General features: G+C 34.6%; 2 protein-coding genes across 9 annotated transcripts in view; one reads left to right on the top strand and one right to left on the bottom strand.

The window, feature by feature from the left end:
• The window catches only part of IQCB1 (IQ motif containing B1), a 41,739-nt gene extending 28,343 nt beyond the window's left edge, over positions 1-13,396 (bottom strand). Inside the window, exons 1-7 of one of the 8 annotated variants that reach the window (XM_006905554.3) lie at positions 13,289-13,396; positions 12,699-12,781; positions 12,087-12,137; positions 8,180-8,291; positions 7,793-7,955; positions 5,756-5,885; positions 2,443-2,536 (exon numbers count right to left, since the gene is read on the bottom strand). In XM_006905554.3, the coding sequence (XP_006905616.1) occupies positions 2,443-2,536; positions 5,756-5,885; positions 7,793-7,955; positions 8,180-8,279 (487 nt within the window). In that variant the 5' untranslated portion in view covers positions 8,280-8,291; positions 12,087-12,137; positions 12,699-12,781; positions 13,289-13,396. Of the gene's footprint in view, positions 1-2,442; positions 2,537-5,755; positions 5,886-7,792; positions 7,956-8,179; positions 8,297-12,086; positions 12,138-12,698; positions 12,782-12,937; positions 12,962-13,288 lie in introns of those variants that run through there. The other 7 variants (XM_006905555.3, XM_025052016.1, XM_006905553.3 and 4 more) reach the window with 7 other exon arrangements.
• Positions 13,397-13,494: 98 nt separating this feature from the next.
• Positions 13,495-17,139, top strand: part of EAF2 (ELL associated factor 2) — a 32,758-nt gene continuing 29,113 nt past the window's right edge. Inside the window, exon 1 of the mRNA XM_006905591.3 lies at positions 13,495-13,708. Within this exon, the coding sequence (XP_006905653.2) occupies positions 13,534-13,708 (175 nt within the window). The 5' untranslated portion in view covers positions 13,495-13,533. The remainder of the gene's footprint in view (positions 13,709-17,139) is intronic.

Genomic DNA, 17,139 nt, shown 5'->3' on the forward strand with positions numbered 1-17,139 from the left:
TAATCATGATTCCTTGATTTTATCAAATATCCAGTTACTGTTCCAATTTCCAGTTATTATGTGAATTTTTTAGTTTGTTTGAATCAAGATCCAGATAAGATCCACACGCTGAAATGATTATATTTCAATTTCTTTTAATCTGTAGAGTCCCCCTCTACCTTTTTATTTCCCGTGATATTTATCTGTTTACAAAACTATATCAACTGTCTTATGAGCTTTCCACAGTCTATTTTTGCTAACTGAATTCCTGGGGTATAATTTATTTCTCTGACCTTCTATAAATTGGCAATTGGAGCTAGAGGATCAAAACTATTCACATTTGAATTTTTGGCCAATACATTTCGTATGTGAGGTTATGATGAGCCATTAGAAGGCACTTAGTATCTGGTTGTCTTTCCTTTTGAGATGTTGAAGATGATGGATGATTCATTTCTAAATCTGTTAATTCACTAAGGGTTGCAAAATGGCAATTTTATCATTCCTTTTTTATTTATCAGGTGGAGTACTTTTTATAAAGAGAAATTTCTCATCAATATGTAAGAAAAGGCAGGATAAACACTGGATTCGCCATTTATTAAAATGAATTGGTTCCCTAGCGGACGCTAATGGTTAATTATCAAAAACAGTCTCACTATATTTGATGGGTTTCAATCTGCTGTAGTTATTATCCTGATTACTGTGCAGATTTCTCATTTTTGGCTAGTAGAAGACTCCTTAAGTTGACTCATATGAGTCCTTTTCACAGAATTCTGAGACTTTGATTGTTTCCTTCCTATGTAGTATTTCAGATTTTTCAGGTTTACCATGCAGATTTTCTACTCCAGACCTATAGTCAGCCGTTTCTCCAAGTACCTGAATCTTTTAAGATAAAAGGTTATTGGATACCCCAATTTTGTACCCATTTATTTTTTGCATATGAATTCCACAATCGCTTGAGTTTTAATACTTTTGATATTTTAAATCTACAGATGACCTAAGGAACACTGTCACTTTTGTTATAGTTACTGTTTTTGAAAAGAATGCAGCATATTTTAAAAATTACTCAAGTAGTCTCTCTTGCTCTTTTTTCTAGGTCTTTTATATCCCCCTATAGTAAGATTAAGTACTTTATATTTTTGGTAAAATAGTTCTTTAAATTGAGAACTTTATATTAATATTTGTTCCATAATGGAAAATGAAAACTTTCTTTTTAATATTTTATTATTAAAATTTATTGGGGTGATGATGGTTAATAAAATTATATAGCTTTCAAGTGTACAGTTCAATAATACATCATCTGTATATTGCATTGTGTGTTCACCACCCAAAGTCAAATCTCCTTCCGTCATCACATATTTGACCCCCTTTACCTTTACCTACCTCCTCCTCGCCCCTCCATTCCCTCTGGTAACCACTAAATTGTTGTCTGTGTCTATGTATTTTTGTTTGTCTTATTCATTTGTTGCTTTCAGTTTTATATCCCACATGGGTGAAATCCATGTGGGATATAAAAGGTTCTCAACATTTCCTGTCTGACTTATTTCACTTAGCATAATTATCTAAAGAACCATCCGCGTTGTTGAAAATAGCAGTATAATGTTTTAAAAAAGGGAAATATCTAAGCATATTACTTAGCTCTATAGGGATGTAACTACCAAAAGTATTAGTTATACTAAAAGTAGCGCCTTTGGACAATGGGAAACAGAGCAAAGTGTGAGGACCAGGGATTGAGATTTTTATTTAATCATCCATATAGAACTTTTTGACTCTTTAAATTATGGGCAAGCATAATTCTAAGAGAAAAAAAAATAAAAATAAAAATTCAGTTCAATTTTTACTTTCTAAAATAAATCAATGTTCTTATATTGTTCTTATAGTTAAATTTATCTTAGATTAAATCTTTCAAGAGAACAGAAATGCTGCCATGAATATCATTAAGCATTACTTTCTCAGTCTTAAGATAATATAACACTTATATTTATGTTTCTCTGTAAGTTTAGAAATAACCTATAACTTTCAAATTCAGTAAAATATCATTATGTAAAAACTTACTCTTACATGAATAGTCTGAGTTAACATATCTACTCTGTACAAAGGAATTTCTCTCACACTACGTCTAAAATAAAACTGTGATCTTTAAAACTCAAAAAAATTTCCTCTTAGACTAAATTATTAAAATTATCATTAATTCCTGGATTTGCTAAATAGAAAAAGCTAAGGTGAAAGTTATATTTTAGCAATTTTCCCCTTAATATATGATAACCACATTGTCAGTGTTGGCTATTTAAAATTGTAATGTCCAAATGGGCTTTTATTTTCTTATGTGTGGGGTTATTTTGATATGTTTCATTTAACTATGGTTACGTATACAGTTAATAAGGTATTTATTTTTAGGAAAAAAAAACAAAAAAAACAGGTGACTTTACAATGACTATAGATTACATTAAAAATCTTTTTTCTTACCATTTTGGATAAGTTGAACATGGCCTCCCAACAGCCAGAAGAGAGAATCAGTCACAATTTGGAAAAAATGTAGTAATTCATCTTTTTCTTCACCCTTAACACACACACATACACACACAAAAGTAACCCAATTTAACTGCTTTATTAAAAGAGAGACAAAGAGAGACAGAGAGAGCAAGAGAGAGACAGAGACAGAGAGACAGTCAGAGACAGAGAGGGAGATGCTTCTCTCTGAGGAGTCAGAGGACCTGGTTTCTGAATCTAACGTAGGTATTTACGAGTTATGTGATCTTGAAGTCTTTAGTTTCTTAATTTATAAAACTTGCAGTTACAGGCTAGTAGTACCTACTCACTAGAAACAGTTGTTATCCAGAGGTCAAGTAAGACAGTATAAATAGTATAAGAACTATAAGTGGTTACATTAAAATTTCTCAATACTGGCTATGCAACACTGTAGAGCTTTTTAACATATACGCATGCACGGACTTTGGTGCACACATACTGAATCCGAATCGCCAAAGTTAAAGAATGGCTATCTGTATTTTTACAGATAATTTGGGTGATTTGGTTATGCAGCCACGGTTGAAAATTACTGCAATATGCAAATGCAGATGCCAGCATGTAAAGCACTGTTATTAGTGCATTTCAGTTGCAGCTTCTACTCTGACTCCATGAAGGCATAGACCATGTTATTTAGCTTTCCACTTATACAGTCAGTGTCTAAAACAGTTCTGCCACATAGTAAATGTTCAATCGGTATTTATTCAATAAATAAATGATAATTTTCCTTGCTTCTTTCTTTCCAGAAGGTAGGGAGAGAAATTAACTTTTCTAGAGTATGTGTTACAATGGGAAATAAGAAACAGATTCTATTCACAATTCTGTCATATATTGGCCCTGTAACTTTAATGAAAAATTGTAGAAAGGCCACTAATCTTTTTCATGTCCTAAATGTTTGTACTGCAGCACAAAAGTAATGATGAGAACAGCAAAAACATTATGATTGCCATGATTATTCATCAAAATAATGGAAGTATTGACTTCCTATTATTCTAGCACAGGTTTAGATAGGTGCTTAAATAGACATGTGCTAACTTAAATATAAGATTAAAAAAAAGAAAGGAACAAATGTCGTTAGATCAAGAATCTCTTTAGTTCAATATGCTGCCTTTGCCAGTTTCACCAAAACACACAGCAGGCCATCCTCATTGTTGTCAATCTCAAAGGATAGTGCTCAACTTCTAGACTTCCTACTTTCCTTAAAAAACAAACAAACAAAAAACAATAGATAATGTCACCTCTAAATTCATGGCTTCTGAGACTGGTTAACAAATTTACCCTAAATCACTTCAAAATTCTTGCACAGGTGCTTTTCTATTCATATGTGAAAATGTGTGTGTATACACATATGTACGTATGTATGCATATGCATGTATATATTTTAACTAGTTTGCTATTTAGGCTAGAATATCAGGTATCTGGTATCTGTCTCACCAGATGATCTATTACCTATATGCTAACTAATTAAAAAAAGAAAAAAAATCTAATTGGGAAACATCTAGGTAGATTCAGTTTTCTTATCTCCTTTTTATCCCTCTGTTTTAATTTTGTCCTGTAGTCAAGTGGCCCTCTTTTTCTATAGCTGATTTACTCTTTAATGTATGTACTAAAGGATTTTTTTATTCCATACATTATCATTTTTTATTGAAAAAAATCTAATACTTAAATATTAAAATAAGTTAGACACATCATCCTTTCTCACCATTAAAAGTAGGACCACTCGATAATTATTCTGAAATCTATAAATGTGCTCATAGAATGCATTAAAAGCTAAGTATTTCAATATCTGTAAGGCTTTTTTTTAAGCATAAAACATAAAAACAGGTTTATTAAACCCAACATCAGCAATTTAGTTCCAGCAAAACATCATCCATCACACTGATGTTTTTAATTTGAACTCTAGTGATTTTGTAGGTTTGTTTGTTTTTAATATCTGAAAGGCCTTTAGCTAATAAGTATGAAGAATTTTTTGCATCTATACAAATACCATAATAAAGAATATGAAAGTATAATGAAAAGTATTAAAGGACTACATAAATGAAGATTATAATTATTATTGCCCTTAATGGGGGAATATTAAATAAAAGTGCTTTGAAGAAAACATAATGCTTTCAATAATGGTCTGAGCTATTCATGAGATAGAAATCATTTTACAAAGAAGAGAAACAAGTACAGTGAAATCAAGTGATTTGCTTAAGAACACATCCAGAAAAAAGCAATCAAGTCCAACAAAATTTTCATAGTTCATGCCACTATGAGTTGAATAAAATTAAACCTAGCAAATATGCAAATATTGATTTAGTGCTAGCATCCCTCAAAATGCCAGTAGAGATTCTACAAGTGGAATTTATGATCTACTGCATAGAAAGGATATACTCTACCACTAAGTTATGCCAATAACACTGCTTATACTCAAACCACTGTGCAGTCCATACTGTTGTCTCATTCAATTTGTGCATATCAAAACCTTTGAATGGTTCTGATATGTGTTAAGTTTCAGTTAAGATAGCACTGTCCTTATAAGAGAACATTCGCCAAGATAAAACATGTGGCGGGCTATAAAACAAATCTGAAAAAATTGTAAAGGATTGAAATGATACAGAACAGAATAAGAAATGGAGCACAAAAAAACATCAAGAAAACCCTCAAATATTTAGAAATTAAGCAACATAACGTCTGGATTAATTAGAATTCTCAATTCTACATTCTTAATGTAAATTAATTAGAATTCTCAATTCTACATTCTTAATTCCATGGGTCAAAAAAAAAAGAATATATACAGCATCTAGCACAATTCACTCAAGAAATACTTGTTGGATTGAAATGACCCTATATTTAGGGTGAAATATTTTTACTAGAGAAGATCTGAAAGAAAGATCAAATAGAAAGTTCACCTTTATTCTTCAACATTGGAGTTACTGAGAAAAGTCCTGGGCCTAGAGAATAATACTTTACTGTAATTTATGTCAAAGGTATGTTTTAGGAAGATACTATGAAAACAAATGTATACAGGTGCTGCTCAAAGTTGAATAATAAACAGATCCTTCAAAAAGTCATATAGTATGCTTTAGCCAGCACTTTAAAAACTTTAAATATAGAAGTTTTTTGGTTGTAACCTTGAAAACGTTTGAATCAACTACTCCAATTGTATTTTTAGCCAAATACTGCACATTTGAAAAATAATATGGAACATCTTATCAAGAATTAAACTGCTCTGGCTACAAAACGCAAGACGCTAAATAAACACATATACCTTAGCTGCATTGATGAAACATGTTTGCAACTGCCTCCCCAAAATGAGAAAATTTTCTGCAGCTGATGGAAGTAATTCATTGTAAAATTCCTCTGCATCTTCTCCTGGCTCTAAGCCCACACAGCAATGGCTGAAATAAGAGCACAAGTTTGTGACTCAGGTTGTGTTAATTATAAATTTCAACTGCATGCTAAAGCTTCTATAGACACTGTACCTTAAAGAGATTTTTTTAGTACCTTTCTCTGGTTTCCAAGCCAATAAAGAACTTTTGTTGTAAAATTATGCAACAACTTTCTAGAAAAGTATTAAGTCATGTGGACTTTGCCTGTACTTGGAGCCAGGCCACATATGTCCTAAAAACCTATTTGTCAACTCTTCAGGAAACAAAATACACTTGGCTCACAATAAAGAGAAATAAGGCAAGTTTTCAGTGAATGGGCTACAAAAACTCTAAAAGAAATAGGATACCTTGAGAGTCTAATTCATGACGTGTGTTAACTGATGCATTTTTAGATATCAAATAGCTGAAAAATATCTGGGTGAGATTAATCTGCAAGGGAGAGATTGGGAAATCAAACATTCTAATTTTGTACCAATTTTGCTTTCTAATCTACTTTCCTAAAATCTACAGAATATCTGACTGCATATTTCTTGGATCAGAGAGGGAAACAGCAAAAACCTAACTCTAGTAACACTTTACATGTGTTCCTACATTAAAGGAGAGGTAGTCTAATTAGAGAAATGACTTCATATAAGTCACTCCCTGGATATGAAATGAGTATATTGGAAATCTCAATAATCAAAAGTATTTGTGTATAAACTATACCAAAAAAAGTCTCCAACCCCAGAATGATCTCTATGAGTGTACTCTAATGAGTAAGTACTGCTATTTGAGGCTCTTCCACAAAATGTGCAGACACTGATGACCAAAGGTGACTATATACTGAGTATGCTAAAACTTAACTGGCTTATGATCAATGTATCATGTTTTTTGGGGTTTTTTTGCACATCATCTCCTAAAGTTAATGGACTAATGCTCACATGTACAAGTTTCTTTTTCCTGTTTGGTTCCTAAAGTTAATTACTTAAGAGTATCTGCTTTGATTGAGAACATTAATAAAATTATGATTTTTGTACACTCACAAACATGGGGATTCCACTCAAGAGAGCCTAGCTCAATCAATATTGTCATGAGCTAACATATCTATCTAATCAAAACAAAGACAGAAAGCTTTACTTAAATAATTAATCTTGAAAATTAAAGTATAAAAAAGAATATTATGGATATTTGTTAATTGTTTTTTCTAACAGTATACCTTGAATCTGGCTTTTCTGTAGTAACAAATTAGGAGTACGCAGTTTTAAAAGCTAAGATCCAATTAGTAAAGCACACTTTCAGTTACTTAACTGGGAAGTGGCTTAGACACTGAAAACATCTGGTTTATTTTATTGCCTCTTTTAAAAATATTTTTGATTTCTTTTCCTTTCTTACATGGCGGTAGATCAGTAAATGCTGCTTCTAAATTTTGACAGGATTTGGGTTACCTAATGAACTATACAATTGAGATAGCTAAATCAATACAAACTGAAATGAAGTTTCTGCATCTGTTCTCCTAAAGGACTTGGCTTATGCCTTTCATTTCAGCACCTATTTCATTCTGCCTTGTATGCTAAATTCACGATTGTGAGTCCATCTCTATTGTAAGTTTTTCCAGTATAGAGCCAGTACCTTCATATCTTCATTTCTTCCTATATTCCTTAGTGAATAAAGAATCTGTTGGCACTTGGAATTCAGTGGTGAGCAAAAGGCATGATCACCATCTTCACAGAGCTTATGGATGAAATTTGGACTGTGAAACATTCATGAATATATGGTTATGAACAAAACCATATAATATAAAGGAAAAGTACAACATTAACCTACTACAGAAGGTTGCTAATGCTTGTTAGGCAAATAAATAAAAAGAAGCAAATATTGAAAATAAGAATCCACAAATATATCCCTCAAGAACAAACAGACTTATTGCTTCATTTTACCTTAATATCTGTGTAAGCTGGGAAATTGTAGTCCAACCACCCTGGATTCGAGAACAATCTTGATTGAGGACCAAGAGGCAATACTGAATGAGGTCATAACAATATATATCTTGTTTGACTTTCTTCAACTCTGAGCTTCCTAAAGGTGTGTTGTTTATTATTTCTAAGGCAAAAGGAAAAAAAATTTACTTATTTTTGCTTAATAAATCCAAGAGCTATCTGTATTTTTATCGGTTGAACTGTAACTAAAAATACACTAAAAAGAAAAAAAAGTCACTGCTTTATTACGTTAAGATTTCTTTGAACAAAATAGAAACAAATACTAAAATTGGTGTAATTGTTTTGTTACATAAACAGTGTTAGCCAATCACGAAAAGATTTTCTTACCTTTTAACTTCAACAGTATAACAGGGACATTCTGCTCAGGACTTTTTGCAACTTCAGCAGCTAAAGATAAGATCCTTGGGTCTGTACTCATTGGCTTCATTTCTCAGATCACCTATACTTTAACAAATCAGGAAAATAAAGATTATATTACCCTAAAATACTCACTCCCTAAATGAAATATACTTTTAATATAAATGAAAACTTTACCCTTGCTTGCTTTGCCTAAGAAGGGTAGACTTTTTCATTTCTCCCTTATAGGAAACTGGTTTTTCTAACTAGTGTACCTCTAAAAGAGATAGAGACTCCTACACCTTACTGTAACAGCTACAGTAGGTATCTATTGTATACTCTCTAACAGTCAGGAACTGTGCTTGGGGCTTCACATTCACTGTTTTTAATCTGCACAATAATCCTAGAATAGGAATTCATTTGCTTTTATCATAAAAAGAGAAACTCAGTGTACATAAAAGAGCCAACATAGGCCTGAGACTGCTATCCTTTCAAAGGTCTCCTTATAAGGCTGGCCTTTGACTGGTGTCTAGGAACTTGGATTTTAGGAGGTTTCTACCATTCCCTAATAAGAATGGCTCGCTGTGCCTAAACTGTTTGTAAAAACAATGTGATTTATGCTGAACATCTGCTTTCCTTCCTGAGGTTTGGAATTCTGGTACATGGTAGCAGAAGATGCCTACATGACTATCCTCCAATAAAGACTCTGGTCAGTAAGTCTCTAGTAAGCTTCTCTGGTAGGCAACACATTAATATGTTGTCACGACTCACTGCAGGAGAAATTAAGCAGGTCCTATTGTGACTCTAGGAGAAGACATTTGGAAGTTTGACCCGTTTTCCTCTGATTTCACCCCATGGGCCTTTTCCTTTTGCTGATGTTGCTTTGCATTTTTTCATCACTAGGACAAATCACAGCCACGAATATGTCTATATCCTGAGAACTGTGAACCTTCCTAGCAAATCACTGAACTGGGGTTGGTCTTGGGGATCCCCAACACACAACTCAGAAATATTATATAAGATAACAAGAGCTTGTTTATAAATAGCTTACTGAATAAAATCAACTATCTTAAAATTAAAAAATAATCCACATCCCAATTCAATTTGCTGCTAAAACATTTTATAAAAAGGCATTCAAAGCTCAAAGACATTAACAAAAGCTAACATATATTAAGTGTTTACTATGAATTAAGCACTGTGCCAAGTGCTTTTTTTATACGCATTACCTTATTTAATCCTCACAATAGGACTATAAAGTAGAACCTGTAACCATCTTTATTTTACAGATAAAAAAAATAAAAATTGAAGAACTTAAACTTGTCACGGTTCCACCAGCATGTGGTGGAGTCAGTATTCAAACCCAGTCAAGTCTGACACCAAAGTCTGTGGTTTTAATTACAATGTTCATAATATTCCTTCCCATGTAAAACAGTAAAAACACAAAACATATTCTAAAATTATCTACTTTTAACTCACTTTTTTTTAGTTCTTATTCTTCATAACTGGCCATCCTTTATATTAAACAGTTAGCTATAATAAAGGTATCCAAAATTATCCCATATTAGGTAAAATACAAATCTTTAAAAAAAAATGTTTTCTGGAAATATTTTAAAGCCCAGCACAACTTCTGGCACATAGGCATAAAACTTTGCAATCTTTCCAACAGCTGCATGACGTTATGCTTCCTTTGTAAGAGTGCATCGAAATAGAGTAGTTCCCTGCTTTATCTACAGTTTCGCTTTCCATGGTTTCAGCTATCCGCAGTCAACCGTGGTCCAAAAATATTAAATGGAAAATTCCAGAAATAAATAATTCATAATTTTTAAGTTGCACACCATTCTGAGTAGCATGATGAAATCTTGCACTGTCCTGCTCCCTCCCAACCTGGAAGTGAATCATCTCTTTGTCCAGTGTCCCACGCTTCCAGCCTATTAGTCATTTAGTAGTCTTCTTGGTGACCAGATTGACTACCATGGTATTATAGTGCTTATGTTCCAATAACTCTTCTTTTACTTAATAATGGCCTTAAAGTGCAAGGGTAGTAAGGCTGACCAATTCAGATATGTCAAAGAGAAGCTGTAAAGTACTTCCCTCAAGTGAAAAGGTAAGTACAGTACAGATAGATATTTTAAGAGATCGTATTCACATAACTTTTATTACAATAGTTATAATTGTTTTATTAGTTATTGTTAATCTCTTTCTGTGCCTAAGTCATAAATTAAACTTTATCATAGTTATGTATTTATAGGAAAAAACATAGCACATATAGGGTTCGGTACTATCTATGATTGCAGACATCCAATGGAAGTCTTAGAATGTATTCCCCTTGGATCAAGGAAGATTACTGTGTATTTAAACATTTCCTATATTAGAAGTCATTCAGAGTGTATAAGCAAAGCTACAATGACTATCAATGTATGCGTCTTTATGCACTCATATTAGTACTTTGTAGAATGAATTTTCCTTAAAGTTAGATGGCTGAGTTACCAGATATACATTTTTAACATTTTGATTAGATCTCAAATTTTTCTCTAAAATGTGTGTTCCAAATTATACTTCCACCAACAATGTATGAGGGTGCTCATTTACTATACTTTCACTAATACCTGTTATCATTTATATTTTTGCCAATCCTCTAGATGAAAAATGGTATCATCTTGTTTTAATCTCTATTTGCTTATTAGGAAGGCCAGGCACATTTCATGTTCACTGGCCATTTCTTTCTAAGGAATTTTTTATTCATATCCCTCAACAATTTTTCTATTGGCTTGTTTTGTTCTTTTGTAGAAGCTTTAAAGAACGTTTTATCGTTTATATTGGTTGTAAGCACTTTCTTCTTGTCTGCCATTTATTTTTCAAAGATTGATTATGGTGCGTTTAACATAGTTTTACAATTTTTATGTAGTCAAGTCTGACAATCTTTTCCTCTGTCTTCTGCCATTGGTGTCATGCTTAGAAAGGTCCTTCGCACCTCAAGAGCTAAAATATGTTCTCCTAATATTTTCTAGTCTTTATATGATTTTGTTCTACTTATAACTTCATTTAACTTACAATTTTATATTTTCAATATACATAAAAGTTCTTTTGTGAATGGTGTAAAATAGGAACCTAACTAAATTCTTTTAAGTTAGAAGAGATTATAGATTAGTGAAAAAAGAACAAATGCACATAGCTGAATGCACATGCAAATTCCTGAAGTTATTAGTCACGAATAGACATGAAAGAAGCAATCTGAAATGGCATTTGGGTATATTTTTGGACTGTATTTAGTTCATTAATTTATTTGTTTATTCTTGGGTTAGTACCCTAGTTCATTTTAATATGTTTGGAGAAAATTCATAGTAGAAGGTAAGCTTCACTAGGGCAAAACAAAGACCACCCTTGATAGTTGCTTCTTTCTCTCAGGTTCACTGCCAGGCTAGACTAGTGCCTAGCACATGGTAGGTACTTAATAAATACATGTTGAAAAAATTAAAAAATGCACAAATTTTGAGATTCCCAAACTCGATTTCTTGATCCTCTGCTTTTCTCGTTACAAAATGGAAACCTCACATTTCTAGTTGGAGAGCTTTTTTAGGTTAAATGGGCTTAAAACACTATTCTTGCCCTCTGGCTAACACAATGAAACATCATCACCACCAAATGTGTGTGGGGCACTATTTTAGAGGCAAGCGTCACGAAGATTTTATGTAGGACAGATTCTCACCTAATGTTCTGGTTAGGAAGGAAAAGTATACACTTACATACACAGACACACAAATACGTATATGTAAAATACGTTATATAAAATATGTTAAGTACCAAGTACATGGCACCAAAGAATATACACCATAGAGGTCAGAGGACTGGGCTCCGCTGAACCAGTTTTCTTATTTGTAAACAAAATAGCAATTCTCACCTCCTAGAATAATTCAAGATTTAGAAGAGACGGCAACCACCAAGGATGGTCCTAAAAAGTTGCATGACAGTAGAATTAAGCCTCAAGAATAATAATCTGGAGTTTTTAATATATGCCATGAATTGCTTTAAATGCTTTCACATATTAACTCATCTCTCTCAACAACTCTACCTACGGTATAAACAGTATTATTCCGCTCCCCTCCCCCCATTTTAACAATGAGCATACTTAACTTTGGTATGCACAAAGTCACACTGAAAAGTATGAAGGTGGGGTTCAAACCCAGAGTTTGACTACAGAATTTGAATTCTTAATTACCACACAAAACAGTCTTAGTATGCCTTAAAAGAGCTAAATTTAGACAAGCAGATAGGCTGAGGGAGACACATTCATCTACCTAACTGGAACAATAAATTGACAAATTTGGCTAAGGTAGAAGGGAGCAGAGTTTGATAACATAATTATCCTGAAAAACAGCCACCTGCTATGGTAACCACTTATAAACTTCCTTTTGGATGCTTGTCTTCTAATACAACACTTCTCTAATCTTTACCATTAAACTCACGACTTTTTGACAGAAAAAAATTACTTTTCAATTATTAATGCTATTACCCGGTCGCCAGAGCACGAACTCTGGCCTTGATCCTTTGGTAATCTGGCGGTCTTAGCTGTGCCGTTACTGCCTCCACGGATCACTATAAAATGAATAAATAAAAGACGACGACATAATGCAAACTAGTTGCAACTGATCCTAAACATCTGCAGTTCAGAACTCCGAATCTTTCCCCCACCCCCACGATCCCCGCCCCAGCCGGACCCCGCCTCCCTCCACGTGCCGGCCCTAATAGCACCTGGAACTTCCTCTGAAACAGGTCAGAAAACGATTGCCTAGGAAACGGCGTCGCCTTCTAGTCAGGCCCAAGGGCAGAGGCTCAGAGGCCGCCGGCTTCTTTACTCCGGATTCTAGACCCAGCTTGGGCACTACCAGGCCTTGGGCCAGACACCAGGCCTTGTGCCGAGTCCGCCCGCTCCCTCCCCGGGCCTCAGTTTTCACACTAGATTTCTACAGAAGGCTTGGAGCAGGATAATTCTCTTGTTAAGCGCTCCTACATTCCGGGGCACTTGGCCCCGGAGTCTGGGCTCCTGACTTCTTGGTACCGCCAGTCCTGCTCCTTCCCCAGCCACAACCTCGGGTCCGTTACCTCATCCTCACTTCGCGTTCCTCCACCAAAGAACTCCGATCCCACTGCGCACCTCAGTTGCGCGGCGTTCCCAGGGAGGCGTGCGTCGCAACGCGGGAAGGGGCCTGGAGGCGGGACCAGGATCCTCGGAGCCAAGGGGCGGGGCGCTCTTCGCCAGGCAGCCAATCAGCACGCGAGAGGCGCCCGGTGGGGACGCGCGCGTTGGGCGCGGGGCGGAGTCTGTGGTGGCTGCGCTGTGGCTGCAAATGCAGCTTCTTCAGGCTGAGGTGGCAGAAGGTAGGCAGCGGTGGAGGCGGAGGCCAAGTCGGAGACGAAGGATAATGATGAATGGACCTTGGCACATCGGCAGTCGTGAGCGGGTTCTTAAGTTAGGCGAGAGTTTTGAGAAGCAGCCTCTCTGCGCCTTCCACACTGTGCGCTGTGAGTGAAAAACATTCCGGGAGAAAAAGGGGAGCTCCTGGGTATGGGGTGCAGAGGCACAGACGCCTCCGAGGTAGTTCCCATAGACTTCCACTTATTCCGCTGGAGAATGGGATGCCCAGCGCAATCCTCTTCTCTGCCTGGAGCCCTAGAGTCGGTGGAAGGATCAGGAGTCGAGCAGGTGTGGGTAAACCCTGGGCAGAGAGATTTAAGTGAAACCAACAGGCAGAAAGGGAAACTTTGTGGAGGTCTGCAGTGGTGACTGTGGAGACAGACATGACTGGGGCTGATGCAGAGATGCCAAGGAAAATAGTAAGGTGACAAATGGGAAAGAGCAAAGGACTGAGCTGTTATGTAGTGGTAAGGAAATGCCTTGAGGCTAGTGGGGAAATAGTTTCTCTTCACTTTTTCTGTCTGGCTGATGAGGGTTCTTATTTAGCGTGTTCCTGGGGAGAGATTCGGAACCATTCCAAAAATCTATATCTCTTTTGGACCACCGATTTCATTCAGTCAGTTATCAAATACTGATTATCAAAGTGTTGGAGGCAGTGTTATTAATTTCTTTATTGGAAGACATTTACCTCAGTATGATTTCTGTAATATCCTTTTGGTTGTTCTCTGGAACTAGTTTTGATGTTATTCTCTTTTATGTTGTTGAGGTAGAAAAGGGAGCTCTTTTGTTTTAATAGTAGGATGGTGTAGACTACAGGAAGGAAAATGTAGCATATGGTTCGGTATGTAAAACATCCACTCTTTGCATAATAGCTCTCAGAGAATTATAGAGCGAAAAGGAAACTTTGAGATCATTGAATCATAACCTGTTATTTTTCTGAAGCAAAAATTGTAAAGCAGGTGTTTTTTCACTTCCTTTCCCCAGCTCTGCCCTTCCTTAGTGTCTCATCATTCCACCTTTCTCAGTCATTCTATCCTTAGGCTATCCAGAGATCTTTATAGTTTTTACTCTGAAGTGTTCCATGCTGCAATTAAAACTTACATTTCCCAAGAGTTTACTTAAGTTGTAGACAATCTAATTATAGTAACTCAGAGTAAAAGTATGAAGAACCAATAGGTTTCTAACTCTCCAAGGATATATTTACATTTTATAAAAGGTTTTATTAAGCATAATTAATATCCAATTAATGTCCAATTGATGCAATAAACAGGGGAAATATTTGCAAACAGATCTTAAACAATGTCGCTAAATTATTCTCTATCCTGTGTCATCCAAAGCGTCCCACAGTGAGACAACTAGTGCTCTCTGTACAGTTTCTTTCCTTCTCCAGTCCTATTTTACAAAAATATATTATAGTTTTTATCTGGTTTCTCCATGCCTTTCTCTCAAATAGTATCTCCTCTCTTCTTTCCTCTTTTTTCTCATGTATGTAGTAGTCTTAATTTTTCAAATCACAAGGTTTAAGATTACAAAAATTTGCTCAAGAATGTATTTTCATATAACTTTTGTATACTCTTTAAGGGCGTGAACTCCAAATTAATAAAATAGCCTTTGGAAAGCACTTTGCATGTGCTTCAGAGCCTTTCATTTATAAAAGTTCTCAAAATGCTGGAATTGTGTTGTCAGAGTCTGAGAATCAATGATCCAGTTTCAAGGATGAAAATAAGCAAAAATACAATAACAATAACAACCGCAATAAACTCAGATTTTGAATACACTCTTAGTCCTGTGGAAGACATTAGAAAGATTTTCAGTCCTAGTTTTTTTCTTGTTGAAGCTGGCAGATTTTTAGATTTATTTAAATAAAACCAGTCATTATTCTTGCAGATAAATTCATTTCTCAGATGATACTCTTAAGGACTCAGAGCGAGGGAAGGAAACTATAGAATAGATCTGACTTTTTATACAGAGCAGGCGGATCTAATTTATAATAAACACTCAAGTCAATGTACTCTGGGAGAAAGTAATATTTTCTTTCTTAAATTATGCCTGTCCAATATGCTGAGGCTTTGGAAAAACCTATATGTGAATTCTGGCCGGTACCACATATATATATAATGTAACTTTGGGAACATTCTCTAAGCTCTCGGCCTGTTTTTTTATATATAAAATGATAACAGTAATATCTAAATTTCAGATGTAAATGGTAATAATATCTAAATTTCAGAGTTTTTTAAGGATTAAATAAGATACCATAAACAATTTAGCACATTATTTTGCTGCATGGTAGAGAATAAACAGTAGTTACCATTATTCTTGAAGGGTTAGTTATGTGTGTATGAGGAATGCCAGTGAGTGTAATTTATTTAGACTTTCAAAGGCATTTATCAGAGCTTGGCAATAAAACCTATCGAAAAAATAGTCTGGCATATGGTGGGGAAGACATGGGATGTTTTGTAAATGATAAGCTAAATTCTTAGTCACAGATGCCTCACTGAGTAGAAGAGTTTAAGTAACAGAACCCACTAGAATAAATTTTGGATTTGGGCTAGTACTAGTTTTACAATGTATATCCAGATAAGGAAATAAACAGTGAAATGTCTAAGTTAGTAAATGATACCGCTTTTTGCTGTCACAAATGATGAGCTCATGGGGTATTGACTGCAGGGAGATTGTCTGAGGTGTCAAGTGAAGCCACTCCCAAAAAAGTTGTTATGCTTTGATGTGAGAAAATATTAGAAAGTACACTAGTGAAAAATAGAATTAAAATTATATTTACAGTTAGTGATCTCTGATCAGTGCAATATATTGGAAAGGGTATGGGTTTTGGAATTAGTTGAATTATTCCAGGAAGTATATTTATTACAGTAATTGTGGATTCTTTTATGCAAATATAGAGATTATTGATGATACAGCCAAAATAGTCAGAAAGGTGATCAACATTGACAGAAAAAGTATTAAATGCAAAATAATAAATGTTTTTCTACTCTTTATGTAATATAAGTAATTGTATTGTAAATGTGAAGAAAATAACATAGATGAGGGAAATCCAGAGAAAATAAATAAAAGATAAAATGGATGGTGAGGTTTCCAAACCAAGGAGAACTGAGGGAAATAAACTATTTAGTCAGGAATCATAGCAACTCAGAAAAGAATGCATTTGACATTTGGAAGCATATAGAAGCCATGAACTTGAGATTATTCAACAAATTATATAATTCTAGAACTGTACTTAACCCCTTGAAACCCAAAACTTGTATACTTTAAGAAAACTTGTTTAAATAAATAAAAGACAGCACGACTTAATATAACAAGTAATAAAAAGAATTGTTAATTCTAACAATAGAATAATTAGAAATGTAAATAGGTTCAGAATGGTTTTGTTGGACTTATTGATTATAAATTTATGCTTAACATGAAGTAAAGCTACAGATATTTTGAGCGCATTTCTGTTTCTTTAGTTGTCTCATATACTATAGGCATCTATGTATATGCTTCAGAGATTTGTGAATCCCTTGAAATTATATAGCATTTGATA

Source organism: Pteropus alecto, unplaced genomic scaffold, assembly GCF_000325575.1.
Source record: "Pteropus alecto unplaced genomic scaffold, ASM32557v1 scaffold251, whole genome shotgun sequence".
In the NCBI taxonomy this organism is placed as follows: Eukaryota; Metazoa; Chordata; class Mammalia; order Chiroptera; family Pteropodidae; genus Pteropus; species Pteropus alecto.